The sequence below is a fragment of the Phasianus colchicus genome, chromosome 1, assembly GCF_987193195.1.
Source record: "Phasianus colchicus chromosome 1, bPhaCol1.hap1.1, whole genome shotgun sequence".
Classification (NCBI taxonomy): domain Eukaryota; kingdom Metazoa; phylum Chordata; class Aves; order Galliformes; family Phasianidae; genus Phasianus; species Phasianus colchicus.
This window is the reverse complement of record NC_143436.1, coordinates 2,431,323-2,449,273: the sequence shown is the minus strand read 5'-3', so window position 1 is coordinate 2,449,273 and position 17,951 is coordinate 2,431,323. Positions and strand designations below refer to the sequence as shown.

General features: G+C 42.5%; 1 protein-coding gene across 2 annotated transcripts in view; it reads left to right on the top strand.

Moving 5' to 3' along the window:
• The window catches only part of EXOC4 (exocyst complex component 4), a 402,320-nt gene that overhangs the window by 329,926 nt on the left and 54,443 nt on the right, over window positions 1-17,951 (top strand). For both annotated transcript variants that reach the window (XM_031605115.2, XM_031605116.2), the window contains exons 12-13: window positions 1,743-1,879; window positions 8,020-8,175. In XM_031605115.2, coding sequence (XP_031460975.1) covers window positions 1,743-1,879; window positions 8,020-8,175 — 293 coding nt within the window. The remainder of the gene's footprint in view (window positions 1-1,742; window positions 1,880-8,019; window positions 8,176-17,951) is intronic.

Below are 17,951 nucleotides of genomic sequence, written 5' to 3'. Positions count from 1 at the left end.
CCAAGGAGGTTCAGGTTGGATATTAGGAAAAAATGACCCAGAGAGATTGTGGATGCCCCATCCCTGGAGGCATTCAAGGCCAGGCTGGATGTGGCTCTGGGCAGCCTGGTCTGGTGGTGGGCAACCCTGCACATAGCAGGAGGGTTGAAACTAGATGATCACTGTGGTCCTTTTCAACCCAGGCCATTCTGTAATTCTATGATTGTATGAAAAAATTCTCAGAAGGAGTGATGAGGAATTGGACAGACTGTCCAAGGAGGTGGTGGAGTAATCATCCTAGGAGGTGTTCAGGAAACATGGAGAGGTGGCACTTGGGGACCAGGACTAGTGTGCATGGTGGGGACGGCTTGATGGTTGGACTAGATGATCTTAGTGGTCTTTTCCAACCTTAATGATTTTATAATCTTAAAGATCATCTAGTTCCAACCAATTACTGTTAACAAGGTTGCTACCCACCAGATGAGGCTACCCAGGGCACCATCCAGCCTGGCCTTGAACACCTCTGGGGATGGGGCATTTACAGCTTCTTTAGACAACCTGTTTCAGTGTCTCTGAGCAAAGAATTTCTTCCTAACATCTAACTTAAATGTCCCCTTCTTATAGTTTAAAGCCATCTCCCCTTGACCTATCCCTATTAGTCTGTATAAAGAGTCAATTTTCCTTCTGCTCATGTTTCCTGGAAGTCCTTTGGAGTCACAGAATCATGGATTTGAAGAGACCTTAAATATCATTGAGCTCCAAGCCAGCACGTCCCCGGTGTAACTGGAGTCCAACATTTCTCAAATTTAAGCACAACTCCCAATGCCTCAGTCTCCTTCTTTGCCTTTGTGCTTCACTCAGGAGGAGCCCTTCATTCTACCGAGCCTAATATTAATTCAATTTGTATCAGCTTGGGACTTTGATAATCTTCTTTCTGTATTGTTTATAGCAACAAAATTCAATACAGCAGACAAGTCACCTTGGGGTGCCTCAGAAATCCCAAAATTCACGTGGGGCTCTATAAATCTTGGATGTTATCAGATGCACAGTACCTCCTTCCTCCTGCAGGCTGTCTCATCTCGCTCATCTGTAGGCTGTGAAGCAATGTTTTTGATTTTCAGATTTGCCCTGTGATTCTATTAAAATTGTTTGTAGTAACAAAAGGATTGCAAGGTGCTGCTTAACCCTCAGCCTCTGGCAGAATGCTTGTCCCCAACACATGTAGTTTGTACAGATGTGAGCAGTGGGTGTAGGGTAGTGAAGCACTGGCACAGGTTGCCTAGAGAGGTGTTGGATGTCCCATCCCTGGAAACACTCAAGGTCAGGCTGGATGGTGCTCTGAGCAACCTGATGGAGCTGTAGGTGTCCCTGTTCAGTGCATGGGAGTTGGAGTAGATGACCTTTGTGGGTCCCTTCCAATTCAAACAATTCTGTGATTCTTTGATGCTATGATCAAACATTTGAATGTTGAGGTTTCATCTCATGAACAACAAACCCATTGAGCTTCGTTGGTCCCGGGCCAGATTTTTCCCAACCTGATATTCAAGCCCTTTAGCCATCCCTCTTCCCCTCTCACATGGTTTCTACTTTTTCCTCTTTTGTTCTGTTTTATGTCACTTGGTGGCATGGACTCTTCCAGCATCTGGTCAGTGTCAGAGAGGATCAGCTGTATGGTTGCATCTGTCACATTAATTAGCAAAACATGAGAAGGCTGATATTAAGATATATCCGCTATTCATGCTTCTGCTTTCTTTCTTTTCCAGAGCACAGTAATTGTGGAGAAGACTGTTCAAGACCTGATGAACCTGATGCATGACTTGAGTGCTTATTCGGATCAGTTCCTCAACATGGTGTGTGTGAAGCTCCAGGAGTACAAGGACACCTGCACCCTTGCCTACAGGTATGAACAGGATCAGAAACCCACGAGTGCTGGAGATACTGTTCATCTTCTTTTGCTTCATGACACGAGTAGGAAGGAGTTACTTCTAGAAATGTGAAATAGTGGTCATTGCCATATGCAGAGTTTTGGCTTCCCAATGACTTTGTACACATCACCCTATGGTTTAAGCTTTTTACATCATAGAATTGCCAAAATTAGAAAGGATCTCTAAGATCATCCAGTTCAACTGTCCACCTACTACCAATATTTCCCCACTAAACTAGGTCCCTTAGAGCAACATCTAAACATTTCTTCAACATTTCCAGGGACAATGTCTCAACCACCTCCCTGGGCAGCCCATTCCAGTGCCTGGTAGGTGACAGCAGAGCTTAGAAACAGCATGGCTTTGTTCTTAATCAGGTAAAAGTTGGCCTCGAGATGGAGAGCATAAAGCATCGTCTCTAACATAAATGGATGTATAGAGGGCTGACAGTTGGACCTGACAATCTTGGAGGCCTTTTCCAACCTTAATCATTCTGTGATTCTCTAAAGCTATTGCTTGGTTGTAAAACAAGTCAAATCTTTCCATTTGGACCATTCCATTCTTTGTTTCTCCAATTTTTTTTTTTAAAGAATAGCTGTATTTTAGTTATATAGAGATTTGAGTATTCAAATATCATGCCAGTGTAGAAATTCATAACCACAGCTCTCCATGTAAATATGCACACGCTGGGTTTTGTGGCACTTGCCCAAAACCTTCATGTAAATTTACTCTTTTAAGGGGTCATTATATGCTCTGTTCTGTGCTGTTCATTGGTTTTTGGGGGGAAGGAAATGAACTGCTTCCCAAACTATGGTGTGGAAGCTAGACTCCGTGGGGTCCCACTGGGCTCAGGGTTGGGATGCAGAGTTTGAGTCCTTTGGGTACTTTCTCATAGATTTCCTTGGTAACCATTAATAAGTAACATATTCTATGTACATCTCAGCTGCCCATCTGTAAAATGGCTCTCCCTGGGGAGAGGGGCCAGGAGCATGTGCCCCACGCCGCGGGGATAAATACTTGCATTGAAAGACACTAAAGATGCTGCGGCAATGTGGGCTATAATAGCTGCTATACATAATCTCCTTTAATAGCTAATTGAGGCTGGCGATAGCAGGGGAAGCTGAAAAAGCCCCTTGTGTTTTCTGACCAAAAGCATTAAGAAATTATTTCCTATTGCCTGATTTCATTCAGAAGAAGCTTCATCTGGCGAGCGGCTGCGTACGGGCTCATTATTATTATTAATAGCACCAACAATAGCAGTGAGAACATATGGGGGCTAAACGGCGTCCGAGCGCGCGTGTAAATTGGTAGCTATGCTTGTGCCATTGTCCAAAATGCTCATATTTTATATGAAACTTCATTGACTGGAGCCAGACAATAGATGTAATTTCTTTGGCTTGAACTTAAAGGTCCTTCCTTCCTTCCTTTCCTGATACCATTCCTGGCTTTGGCACCTGCTGAGGCGTAATTAGGACAGCCCTCATTTGGCAATATCCTGATTACAGCAGGAGGAAAAACAGGAAATGTTCTAGTTTTGCTGCTAGCAAATGACTGACTGAAATAGAAATCTATATACATTTCAAATGATTCAGAGGAATACAGCAGCTATCCCTGTGAGCAGTTCAATGCACGGGGTCGGCATGCCCTCTGCAGGGACATTGCATCTCTACGGCTCAGCATTGACCGTGGTTTTCCTTCAGGGTTTGAGAAGGATGAATCTTCACAATGTTAGTTAGAATTCTACTTAAAATCAGAATCAGCCCCTTAGAGCTGTATCCTAATACAGAGCTATTGGAGGAAGGGAGTGTGTATCTGTTCTTGAGATGGCAAAATAGTAAGAATTTGGGAAGGCAGAGAGATGGTTTGCGTAAGATGTGCACGTGGCATTTGTTCCCTTCCCATGTGCATGTGTTTTCTGCAGGGGGATAGGAAGAAACATGGATTAAATGTATTCAAATACAGGCTCTTCAAAGGAAGATGCTTTCATTTGGAGTCTTCGCAGTACAGATAGCTCCGTCAGGACATCAGCATGAAAAAATGCCAAGCTGAGATTTTTCAAGTTGGATTTCCACTAGGCTCTGATTTTCTAACGAATACAAAAACTAACAGGGCTGATTGTGAATGGGTCGGTCCTTTATATAAGCAGCAACTACAGATCTTCTTGCTTTAATTGGTGACAAATTTTGGAAGTCTATTGAATCCAAGCTAAATGAGATGTCTTCTGTTTGTGAGAAGTTCAATACAGACTGTTTACAAATGTTGAGCTCTGTTTTTCACCCCATCTCCATCTTTTCTCACCCCGTCTCCACTGAACAACTATTTTCTTGTGCTTTTTTCAACCTGCTTGAAGAATCTGAATTCAGTTACACAAATGACTCTCTGTGAAAAGAGATGGACATTTCCAAAGAGAGATTTATCTTAAAACATGGCTGTACTGTCTGGAGGTGCCCAGTTCTCACCATCAGCTATGAAGCAAGTTTATGGTAATCAGTCTCCTGGTTGAACTGCCTGCTGTGTTTGTAAAATTAGGTGGGGTAAATCTGGTTGTAGCCCTCTGCAAACATTGTGAGCAAACCCAAATAAAACTAAGCCCCCCTTTTGTAGATAAGGAAATGAGAAGATGAATTCATCCAGTCTGAGGGATGGGAGGTCCCCAAGAAGTGCTTTTACCACTCAGTTTAATACTCTTTACTGGTATCTTCCCCTTCTTGCATTAAGTTTTCTTTATTTGTAAGTTGTCTTTGGATCTAAAAACTTTGCAGGCAGATTCTGTGTCCCTCAGGCCACCAGGTGCCTGGCATGTGCTGAGCATACTTCTTTCAAACTCTTAGCAATTCAAGCAGAGCTCAACGTGGCAACATCCCCTTGGCCATGGGAAGAGAAAAAAAATCATTCCCAAATACTACTGACACAACTCAGCAGAGCCCAGTTAGTCCCTATGGCGCACAGATGTTTACCTAATGAAAATCTTTGATCCCCAGCTGTGTCCAGAGATGTTCCCCATCACTCTACTCTCAGCCTGGGGGTAGCCTGATGCCAACCTGGGACCACGACCACCAGCAGATGTTTTCTGGCTAAAACTCACTGAGCTGTGGAAGAGCAAACCCTCTTGCACATGTGCTGTCACCTGTGCAAGACTTAACACCTATTCCCTATCCACTCCTGAGAGCTGGGTACAAACAGATGGCGTTTTTCTGGGCCCATTGAGCTGTGAATTAATTAGTTGATTATGGCTCTTGTGGTGGCAAGTAATCCTATTACAGCAGCGGGAATAATTGCATAGGACATTGGGAGAATGGGGGTGTTTGGAAAGAAGCACTTTGCACTAAAACATGTCATCCTGTCTTGTGATAATTTACTCAAGGACTTGAATTAGGTTGACATTGAGAAGAAGGTACGGAGGCTGAAAACTAACTGAGATGTTAGAAAGAAAAGGAAGGGAAAAAGGTGTCTTTAATTGATGGGGAAAGCTGGGCTTCCAATAGAAATTAGGGCACGTTCCACCTTATTTAACACCTTCCATAATGAGGAGGTGATTACATAAAACCAGCCTGTCAATAAAAATTAAGAGGTGTTGCAACCATGGGAAAGAGTAAGGAAATAATTCAAAGGGATTCATGTAGCAGTGGCAGTGTCCCAGCATTGAGGCATCCTGCTGATTGCAATGGAGAAATCTGCCAAGACTCCAATGGCTCATGGTGCCATGAGTAAAATATCTCCAAAAGTTAAGAAAAAAACAGAATTGTGTGCGTTAGGCTCTTGGAAAAAGCTGACCCTAAAAAAGCAAGGAGACCTATCTCAGTTTGGAACTCACTATGGCAGCCAGATGGCCATCATTCTCTTTTCCCTTGACATCCACTTCAAAAAGCAATAGCGTTTTTGGACAGCAGATAAGGATCATAAAACACAGAGGGATCTCTGTCCTCTATCTGACTCCATAGAAGGCTCCCAAAGATGGCTTTCAATTGTATACATCCAAGGGACTATGATAATGCTGTAAATAACTGAGTACTGAGGCTGAGTACTGAGTCGACTGTAAGGGAAAATGTCAGGGAGCAGTGGAATGCAACTGAGTAAAGTAAAACATAAGCAAAGTATTAGGATTCTTTTCTTTGTTCAAGAGTTAGATTTGTTCATCTGTGAAATAGACTCCCAAGGGAAGGAGTCTATTACTTCAGTCATTTAAATCTGGAAAGGAGAAAGCGATGGCTGATGTATTCCATAGAACAGTTGTCCTGCCTTGGCAGAGAAATGACCAAATATCATCAAATTCAGTTTTTCTAGCTTGCATGTCAGAGATTCTAGTGGAGTGTTTTTTTTTTCCCAGTGTGTTGAGCAGTGCTTTTTTTCATAAACAGAAAAATACCAAGTTCCTAAACAGCAGCAGAAGGCCAAATTAATATTTTCAAGCTGAGGTCTTCTGTGACTGGAAATAGAATTCATTCTTTTTTTTTCTTTTTTTTTGTCTGTGGCAAATTGAACATGAAATTTAAAGATAAGGAATATTTGTGTGTAAGCACATGTGACAAATTCATTCTCACAAATCGTGTGTACTTACCAAGCAGAGGTTGTTTCCTTGGTGGTAGGTGAAAGGAGCGATTGGTTGCTGATGGAAAAAGAAGTAATCTGCTCTCTTTCAAGATAAATCAGTGTTGGTTCCTACCTCAGTGCCATTTTCACTCTTTTTCAAGATGCATAAGCCTGTTTATTGACAAAGCCTAATTAATATGAGACTGGTTTTAACTCGCATAACCCCTTAGAAACCTGCAGGATCCTTATTGTGATCCTGCACAACCCTTCCCAAAACCACCACTGGAATGGCAGTGCCCCATGCAACATTCCAAATGACATCCTGAAGTGTGCAGCCCAGTGAATGTCACTGTGAGGTCCAGATTCAGCTGACATGGGTTGAGCCAGCACCCATCTGTCCATAGTGCAGCACCCAGCAACTCCAGTTCTCAGTTGGCATTGAATTCCTGCATCTTTTTCATGTACACCAGAAAGAGGGCAGTACCGCCATGTTCTTGCTTTGAGTGGTGTGGATGGATGACACCTCTTCTTCTTCTTGAGCTGAGAATGCAGTCCAGCTTGTTACTATGCAAAGACCTCCTAGAAGAACCTTTTAGAGGTTTGTCAGTGAAGGAAATTGGTGGTAGGATGTAGAAGGAAACACCGGTACCCCTAATTCCCCCTTGCTTTTTCTAAGAAGGTAAAAAATGCCTCCTAGATCTTTGCAACATAACGAACAAGTCAAGAATGGGAGACGACTCTCAGCTCACGGGTGTGCCAGTAAATCATAAAATCATTTAGGTTGGAAAAGAGCACTAAGGTTATCTAGTCTAAGTGTTGACCCATCACTACCATGCCCACTAAATCATGTCCCTCAGTGCCACAGAAATAGCAAGCATGGAAGAGCACTGCACCCTGGTATTGAGCAATCCCAACACAAAAATTAGACAGCTAATTGACTCCTCTGGGTACAGTATCCCTTTTATCTCCTGCAGTTGACAGTGAGGATTTCTGATTAAACAGGGAAAGTCTTCATAACCGGAATACACTGTGATCTTTGATTCAATGTCACACATATATACAATTCAGCTGCAAACTGTGTTATTAGTTGTTTTGGATGTCTGGAGGGAAGATTCAGGCCCCTTCATTTCCTTTCATTGCTTCAGACCTGCTCCCCATGTAGGGCCAGCTGGTGTGCAGTGAGCTGATACCTCCCACCCAGGTCTTCCTGGGCAGGTTTCCACATGGCACTCAGGGCCAATGGTGGCCTCAGTTGAGATGGTAGAGAGCAGATGAGCTGTAGAGAAACTGCCTTCTCATTCTCTTATGACCTCCTCCAGTTGTGTAAAATGATTGTAAGTTGAATGATTTCAAGGGTGGGAGAATGTGGTCATTAACATACATCTTGAGTCATGAGGAATTTATATCACATCTGCTTGTGCTCTTATGCCTTCCCCACAAGTTCTTTGTTGAACTCCTCTTTGGACCCATTCATTAACACTCTGTTTTGCAGGTCAGTACATGGCGGAGATTTTAATTAATATGTGTGGAATCCTGTGAAACACTGAATTTACTTTGCAGTAATGTGATTGTTGCTGGTTTCCCACAGGAGCATCGTGCAGTCAGATGAAAAGCTGGTGATCAGTGCATCCTGGGCTAAGGATGATGACATCAGCAGGCTCCTGAAATCTCTGCCCAACTGGAGCAACATGGCTCAGCCCAAGCAACTGAGACCCAAGAGAGAGGAAGAGGAAGATTTTATAAGGTAAAATATTTTATAGCTGAAATTGCAAAAGGTTTTAAAATAGAAGAAACAATGGTAAAAACAGCTGGAAGCAAAGTAATTACAGTGTTGTGTCTCCGGGTATAAGGGGAGTTTCAGAAGTGATCTTTCCTTGAGTGGAGTAATAAAACATGAGTTCATATGCCCTTACATGAAGGTACCATCTTTGTTGAACTGAGAACTTCCTGTGCATTGCCTGGGTTCAAACAACACTCTCAGATACAGGGTTGGATTTTGGGATCGTCCTGTGTGTAGCCAGGAGTTGGATTCAGTGATCCTTATGTGCCCCTTACCATTCAGGATAGTTTATGATTCCATGATTCCAAACCATTCTGAAGCTCTTTATTCTTCAAGATCAAGAAGAAAGTGCAGCTCCTCAGGTGCAGCAAGAAAGAAGAGAGAAAGACCACAAGTCAATAAAGAGGCTTCAATACCAGCCATCAGTTCACTACATTCCTGCATTTTTTTACTATACCTGCTCATCCACAGGAATTTGCATGTAAAACAAATCAGGGAAGTGACTGGCACAAAGGAAGAAGAGAAAGGGTTGTTTTTAATTCACAGAATAGAACAGAATCATAGAATTATCCAAGTTAGAAAGGACCTTCAAGATCATCAAATCCAACCATCAACCTGACCTACTGAATCTCATCACTGAACCATGTCCTTCAATATCTCTAGGGCTGAGGACTCCACCACTGTAGTGGGCAGCCTTTTCCAGTGCTCAACCACCCTTTCCATGAATAAATTCTTCCTATTATCCATTCTAAACCTTCTCTGGCACAGCTTAAGACCATTAAGAAAACCAATTAGGACTCAACATTGTGAACACCACTTGGTCTTGTCAACACTGCAGTGAACACTGTGTCCTAACACGTTTGAAATTAAGCCAGAATCACTTATTTGTATTGTGGAACACCTTCCTCAGATCTTTTAATGACTTCTTTCTTTCCAGTCTTGAACCTGTAGGCTTATTTCTGTCTCTAGAGGAATCAAGCTTCTTTCCATTCTGTAAGATTCCTGTTTAGTGCAAGTTCCTTGTTCTGCTTGATGACCCATGCAATGGACAGAGTACTGTCCTTCAACCTAACGGTGGGGACAGCTGATTGTACTGGAGAGGAATTCCCACATCAAGAATTGCCACCAAAGCTGCTCTGTGCACCAGAGCAGTTTTTCATCTCCATCCAGAGCCCAGCATTTACTAAGGACACCCAAAATGTTACTGATCTCAAAAAACAGTGGTACCTCCAGTGAGGATTCACTCAGAGACAATTTTCTGTATCCAAAAAAATGGTTCCTACCTTTTCTTTTTAGCCTCTATGTGGGCAGATTGCATTTCCTTGCACACTGTAAATTGCTTGTTTGAATCATTGGCCCATCTTGAAAAACCAGGTCCTCTTTGTCATTCCGGCGAGTCAAAAATCTTGTCTGCACGTTCCCATTACTATTCATCACATCCATGATTGGCATTTGGCTATAAAACTGTAGGAGTAAGTGAAGCTGTTGAAAATTAAAGTCTAATTTGCCCAGATTGTCATTTTCCTTGTTCAGTGAATGCAAGCACAATAACATAAAAATGAGGCACTCTAGAGGGGGAAATGACAAGAAGTATAAAATACGTCTAGTCACAGAAACATTTGCTTGTACTGCAGTGGGTGTAATCAGCACTGCCAGTGTTTTTATAAGTCTGATGATACCAAAAGGATGCAGTGCCCTTAAGGTGGGTTGGTCCTGGTCTCCATTTTTGTCTTCATATTATTCCTTTGTTTCTTGACATGAAGGGATGCTGGGATGCCCCACTGGCTCTTTTTGTGATTTATGAACCATCAGCCTCAGGCACCACAACCCACAATGACTCAGTGCTGGATACTACTGAGTATAACCTGCTAACACACATTCCTGGACTGGCCAAGCTCAGTCTGATGATAGCAGTGCCAGCATTTTGATCCTAGCATCCATTTTATTCCAATATTGTCACTTTACTAACCATCAGTTGAAGCATTTTGTGAAATTGTAGCAGAGAGATTAAAATAGAAAGCCCTGTTAGGTCATCTACATTGAATTCACTGAGAAAAGCTCCCATACTCTGCCTATTTTTTAGCCTAGACACTAGGACAAAGATCTTTTCTCAGTATCTGTTTGCACAGAGCATCGTGTATTAAGCCTCAGTTCCTCAGAGTGCTGTTAGAATGCTCCTGTAGCACTAATTTAAATGATAATAATTGGTCTGGGCCAGTTTTAGCCATTGATGGTAAGCGACGTGGCTTATAAACTTCTTCAAGAATCTCTGCATGGTTGAACAGGTTTCTCCTGAAAGCTTCAAAATAAAATTAATTGCTTGTCCAGTTTTTGTCATCTTCTTTCCATTTAAACACACTTTTTTTTTTTTTTCAGACTTTCTCCTAATACAGAGGAACGTGAATTCTTTGCTGCTGTTGCTTCTTTCTTTCCCTCTCAGCATTGCTGATGAAATGGGAATAATTCTGCCATAGCTATAATTGCCTGAGGGCAGCTGCAGAGCCAAAGGGAAATGGGTATTGCAGACATCTTGGTTAGGGTCATCTCTGTGATGACAGAGCCCACCCAAGATATTTAAAAGTTAATACATAGAAACCCACCTGTGTTCACCCACTCAGTCTGAGGAGTGTTACTGAATTAAACATGTCCTGAAAGTTTACAACTGGTTTTTAGACTGTGGCAGGAAGAGTTATCAGTGCACTATTTTCTCTCCCTCTGCCTCCTCAGCTTTCCTGTAACTTATTTGTTTAATTAAAAGGAAGAATCCAAATGCAGTGCCTTTGCAAAAAAAAAAAAAAAAAAATCCTCGTGCTTATCTGTGTTGACAGTGATTGATTCTGTTGTCTTAACCTGCCACTTTTGCGAATGCATGTCAAAAGGCAGGGTTGGATACTAGCAGAATCTCCCCATTAATATTCTGGCATGGTTGGCCAGACAAAGGGACCTGATTGAGCATATTATAGCAGCTCGGAACTTGGCAAGGGGAGAAAGGAAAGAAAAGTCGTGCCTCTATTCATATAATTAGTTTTTAAAGCTCTGAAGGCTATTTGGCAGTGGGGAGAGTGTGAAATATGCTGCCCTTATCGCTTGATAAAGGTTACCCTTCAGTTCATTACTGAATCAGATATGTTGGTGATAAAACCCAGAGATGTACGATTTCCAGGTTTGCCTTTGACGAGGAAAAGCAATGTAAAAAGAGCTTCAGATTTGGTCACACTCGAGTTACAGCAGAAATTCCTGGTTTTCAGTGCAGCTCTGCAGCAGAAAGGATGGCAAGTAGCAAGGACATGTTGCAGCCAAGAGAAACAGTGGGTTTGGGGAGCTGAGGGAGGCAGGATTGCAATTTGTGTTTGCCTGGAAACCCCAAGTTGATTTCAAGATCACTCCACAGCACAGATTATTGTGGTTGCAGATCTGAGACACTCAGTCTGTGTTAGGAGGAGGATGGAATGATTTCACTTCTCATCTTTCAAGTTTGCTGAACACCAAACTTGGGAGCAGATTTTCCCAGAATCACCAGCAGAGCTGGTGTAGCAATAAAAAAAAAACCAACACAGTTCTCATTGTCTCCTTTTACCACATGCATTTTCTTCTCACTCCATTTGTTTTTCTGTTGAGAATTAGGAAAACAGTGAGAATTTTCTAATGAGAATTAGAAAAATTCTTTCTCAGAAAGAGTGGTAGATCATCAGAACAAGCTGCCCAGGGAGGGAGTGGAATCACCATCCCTGGAAGTTTTCAAGAAAGGAGTGGATGTGGCACTGAGGGATGTGGTTTAGTAGGCATGGTTGGATAGGCCATTGGACAAGATGATCTCAGTGGTCTTTTCCAACCTGAATGGTTCTGTGATTCTGTTAATAACCCTGACTGCAGGGCCAGAGTACAACATCTGCTTGCTGCCTCTCCAGTTCACCTGCAGACAGTCAAACTCACTTGCTCTGCACCAAAAGGAAGGGTTATATTCAAACAGTATGAAAGAATGCCTGTACAACAGCAGGTCCTTCACCAAATGATCCCAAATGGCATTGGTCAGGATGGTTATTTTATCCCAGCTGCTTAATAGGATCACCCCTCCTCCCTTGATTCAGGCAATGCAGTCCTCTAACAGTATTTCCAATGTAAAACTGGAGCCTGCATGAAAATTTGAGAGTACACTGGAAATGTTAAACTGCTGGATAAGACAGATGGCTTGGACAAGTTGGATAAGCTGGACAAGTTGGATGAGAGTGGGAATGGACTAAAGGAAGTCTGGTGAGAATGCATGGCAAAAAGTATATCCTCCAGTTTTCGGGCTGAAATTCGTGCAAGTTCATGAAATTGGTGTTGTGCAAGTTGGGTTTCTGCTCTTAATCACAGCTTGAATTGGTTCAGCTGCTTCCAAGGGGGTTGGCATCTTTACATTTTCCATTGCATAAATAGTCTGTGCCAAACAGACTGCTGAGGAAAGTGGTGGAGTCATCATCCTTGGAGGTGTTCAAGAAAGGTGGACAGTTGGCACTGGGGGACGTGGTTTAGTGGGCATGGTGGGAGTGGATTTGTTGATCTTGGAGGTCTTTTCCAAGCAGAAATGAGCTGGGGCAATTTGCACTGGAGCTACAAGCTCTTCCATTGGTGTGCAAGGTGAGAGCTGCAAAGAGAAGAGTATGGAATTCTTCTTTTGCCCTGGGATTGGGTGTTCTTCCATTCTTCCACCTCTCTCTGGGCAGCCAGAAGACACTAACAAAGGTCTTTGTCAAAAGCTGAGTCCTAGGTTAATCCATCTGCTGTCAGATGGGTGTTTTTTGTTGCATTAGATTTGGAGCTTTCCATTATTCTTATTGTCTTTTGATGCTGAGGCCTTGATGTTTCAAGGAAGGCTTTTCCCTTTCTTTACCTCTTAGCTTTCTCTCCTATTTTCAGCAGTGGCTTCCCTGTCTCTCTTTTCTTGTCTTTTTCTCTCTCAAGAATAAAAGCTCTTCCTCTCCAGCTTTTCAGGCTCTGTTTATTGTGTTCATAATACTTTGAAAGGGTAAAAAAAAAATGGTTGTGTAAGATTGGCAGCCGACTCCATAGACCTCCTTTTTCCTCTGCTGGGACTACGAATCTGGGTGTACTGTAGGTGTGAGTCATTTCCATTTGATGACAGTCTGCTCCTTTATGTGAAATGAGTTTCTAGATCTCTTCTTAGATCCTGTAGAAAAATGTGTCTGAATGCCTTCGTGATGAACAGAACTGATGAGAAATCCTATTGCTGCTGGGTCTTATCTGAGAGGTACAAAATAGGGCAAACACGTGGACTAAATGGCCTTTAATGGTCCCTTCCAACTCAACAGTTCTGTGATCTTCACATGGCCTTATCTGAGAAGTTCCCTTCTGCTTTTGCTTGTCTTGTGAAGGCAGAGAAATTTGGGGGGATTTGTGCTGGATTTGGGTGTTTTGATTAATTTGGGCTGGGGACACTGGAGAATTATCTGTGTTCTCGACCTGAACCCCAGGAGAATGTCTTAACTTCAGATTCATGAATCCCACAGATTGCAATATCTATTGAAATGAGTGCAGCAATGCTCAGCTCTTCTGCCATAGTACCCTTCTGGGTGATGTGTGTGTCCCCTACCTAGAAAGGGAAGGCAGAGCAAGAATGTGGAGATTCAGCTTCTCCACAAATGTTTAACAACTCCTGCATTCACAAGATTTAGTATTATTAAATCCCATCATTAGAACTACACAATATACTCCAAGTCACATCCTTGTCTGCTGTGACAAATTATATGATACAAACATAACAAGACCAGAATAGTCAAATAAATGTGAGACGATGGCATGTAATGTTACAGCTTATAACTGTCCATTTGCAGTGCCTGTTTCTCAATGGTGTTACGACTTCCTAGCAGAAATGAGGAGCTGGCACCCATCACCCTGCTCCCTAATAGAGATGCACAGATTGTTGTCAGGGCTTTGCAAATCCCACCGAACCTCAAATCAGGGTTGACTTTAGGCTGGGCTGGATCTTCAGTCCTTTAAAGCTGAATACCGTAGGTTGGCAGAGTGAATTTATATCCGCCGAGGATTCTCTGCAGCATCTTTTCATCATGACTACAATGCTGTTTGGATGTGCTGCAACAACAACAAAAAAATGTTCTTGTGCTGAATTTTTAAAATACCTCGAGGTGCTGAATCTTTGAAACAAGTGAAACCACAGCTTGTGTAGAAATAGGGCTGGGCTTGGTTTTATTGTTCTGGTGGCGGCGAATCATTACGGATGGCTTCTTGGGCAGAAATTAACCCACGTGGGTTGTTTGTTTTGGTGCTTGCACAATTTCTTTATGATTGTTGAACAAATTCCGGTGCAATATGAAGCAACAAGCTATTTTTTTTTCTCCTTTGCTTTATAAATAAGAACAGAATAAGAATTTCTTTGAATTGATTCAGGGGAGGTCCATCTGCCTGCGTAGTTTCTATATACAGTTTTAAAGCACTGACTCAATGGCTAAGTTGCAGGAATAGAAAACAAAATATCTTCGTCCTGTTAATGGTTCAGTAGATAATTTTAGGATATTTCCATACAGCCACATCTCTACCTGCTGCTCTTAGCCTTAAATTTGCTTTGTTTCTTCTCTGCAAGCAGTCAGTGCTCAATGGAGAGCATCTCTCTGAGGTCAGGAAGGTGTGGGAAGGGACAGGAGGTCCTCATCGGGTCAGTGTGTTTATGGGGTCATCCCAAGGGGAGGTTCTTACTGCCACCCCACCTCCTGCAGCTCCATGCCGCCTCCCAGGGAGCTTCTTCCTTGGCCTTATTTGCAGAAGGGATAATTGAAGCTAATTTCTTGGCAGAGAAAAGAAGAGAGGAGCTGTAAGCGAATGCAAAGCCGCTGCCAAGGTACATCAGAGACCTCCTTCCTCGTTCTGCCATATTGATGTGGACACTTGGCTGCTTTTCAGCTCTTCTCTGGCACTGTCAGAGTGCCTTAAATGTCACCTGGGTCATCTTAATTTATCACATATGCTCTTCCCTGTCCCTTCTTCCCTAGTGTACAAACTTCTCGTCCTCCCATGTATGCTGGGAGGGAAAGCCTCACATGCTGTCATCAGTCCCTGTGTTTCCAGTCAGTTCAGCTCAGTAGGTTGTTTGATTTTATTAACAGCTCATCCCTTAAATGCACTGCTATTGCTCTTCGTTTCTGAAGGAGAAGAAGGGAAGATTATTTGTCTAGAAAACTGTTCAAGGAAACCACAGTTTCTCCCAATTGCTGCTGGTAGCTGAGATGCTCTGGTCTTTCTGGGCAGCATCCATAAGAACAGAGTGCATCTGGTGTTGATATGTCACTGGCCACTGTGTTAGAGAGAAAAAAAGTACATGGAAATTAATGGCTTAACAAAGGGAAACTAAATCAAGTGCTTTGTTAATCCAAGGATTTAGCTAGCATAGCTGTCCTCTGACAAAGCAGAGATGTAAGAGTGAACCCTCTTGTGGCACATACAAATCACATAGGAATCAAGACCAAAAAGACAACAAAGCATTGTGGGCACCAGCATTGCATTCTCTTAAAGAGCTCCCATATAGAAACAGCTGGGCAGTGCAGAAATATACCTGAATTCTCTTTATTTACTGCATAGTTGATATGCAATATTAATCTCTGTCTTGAGCATCAGTCTATACACACCTGAATTAACTGCAGGAGAGTGGAGCATTGCCTTTTGTTCCAGTTCTGTAAAACACTCCATCATGATCTGCTTGGTTATGAGATTTTCTTGCTGGAAATTCCATCTCTGAGTGCTCACCAAAACCTGAAGTGTCTTTTTTTGTTTTTCCTATTGGAAAGCTTTGGCAAAATCCAAAGGAAAATTTGTAGATAAGGTAGAACAGGATTTGAGTTTTCATAGTCATGGTAATTCAAACCAAAGGTACCAACTGAACCATCCAAAACTTGTAAGTTACAGGTGTAAAGTGGCTGCAGTTTGGTTTGTATTCTGTATCTATATTAGAGAAATGCTTTTAGATTGAAATGTGTCTGAAAAAATACTGGCTGAAAAACAGTGGGAATCAAAGGTCTGAAGATGCTATTCTAATTTTCAGAGTTGAGGTTGAATATTCAATTGATTTGAGTTGGTTTTTTTAATATATCCTTATCATTAAACATTTAGCTTTGCAAATTTAATGAAGACAAACACATGCAGCAAAAGCTCTCTGAAGGAAGCATCCCAAATAGTTTGCTTCAAGGAAGCACTTGCTAACAGTAGGTTGAAAATTAAATTACCGGAATCCATGAGGACACTTTGAAGTCCTCTTCTAAAAGGGAGCTGCTTGCTAAAAGCTGTCTCTGTTACAGGTTTCAGCTTGTGTGAAAGGGAGTTGAGGTTTCTGCAGCCGAGGATCCGTATTTCAAAAAGAAACAACCCAACAATTAAATATATTTGCTGCACATTTGGCACAAACTTCTGTTGTTATGTAAGAGAGTCAGAATTACATTTATCCCAACAGCGTTTTGGAGTACAGCTTTCTGTAGAAAACTTTATTCCTATTCCTCCCAGGAGTAAAAATAGAAAATACACCAGGCTTTGTATTACATAGATTCCATTTTTGTTCCAGCCTGCTTGGAAGCACTGTATTATTCATGCACAGGCTATCCATCCAGAGCAGTGCCAAACCCTTTTTGCGTGTGGGAAGGCAGTAGAGTTGTCCCTGTGAGCAAACCCAACTTCTAAGCATGGTTGTGGGCAGTGCTATGTCGGTGAGTCCACATTTGACAGCTCTCAGATTATGATTCACAAACGTGTGCTTTCTCTACTGTGCTTTGTATTGGAAAGCTAATGAAGATAGAAATTCACCAAATGTTTCATTTCTTAACTTTTCTGAGTAATCGATGCATTTGATAGTGTAAATCAAGAGGAGTGGTTCAGCTTGGGTGGGAAAAGCACACCTATGAAATGCCTTCAGCTCCCCAGGGACAGAAGAGGACATCTGAATGCATGTAGGTGGGAGAGCTGAGCGAGGTGTTTCGTGCCTCTTGTAAAAGCCAGTAACGGGTTTGGTTTGAATGAATGATCCCAGAATCATAGAATCACTAAGGTTGGAAAAGATCTCAAAGACCATCTTGTCCAACTGCCCTCCTACCATCAGTGTTGCCCACTACACCATGTCCCTAAGTATCACATCTCCATGTTTCTTGAACACCTCCAGTGACTCCACCACCACTCTGGGCAGCCAGTTACAGTGCCTGACCATTCTTTTGGAGTACAAGTTCTTCCTACTATCCAACCTGAACCTCTCCATCCACTGCAAAGCAAAAAATGGTCAAGCCTGGCTATGAGCTTGACCACCCCATTCAGCTGTGGGTTGGAACTTTGGTGAGTCAATCAGCCTGTCCCCACTACCCAAAACCTTGCTGCCTCTCACTAGTATCTTAGAAATGCCCAGGCAGGGAAGCTTTTTAAGACCTTCCCAGAAGTGCACTGAGGATTTAATCTATTTCCAGTCACCAGAAAGTCTTATTAAGCCCATCTTACGAAGAGGGAGACCAGCTGAATTACCACTGCCATATTGCACTGGAGCTGGAGATAAACTCATAAAATCACTGAGATTAGAAAAAACCCATAAGATAATCCAGTCTAGCCATCAATCCACTCCCAGTATGCCTACTCACAGAATCACAAAATCATTAAGGTTAGAAAAGACCTCCAAGGTGACCAAGTTCAACACCAGCCCATCCCCACCATGGCCACTAAACCACATCCCTCAGTGCCACAGCTCCACATTTCTTGAA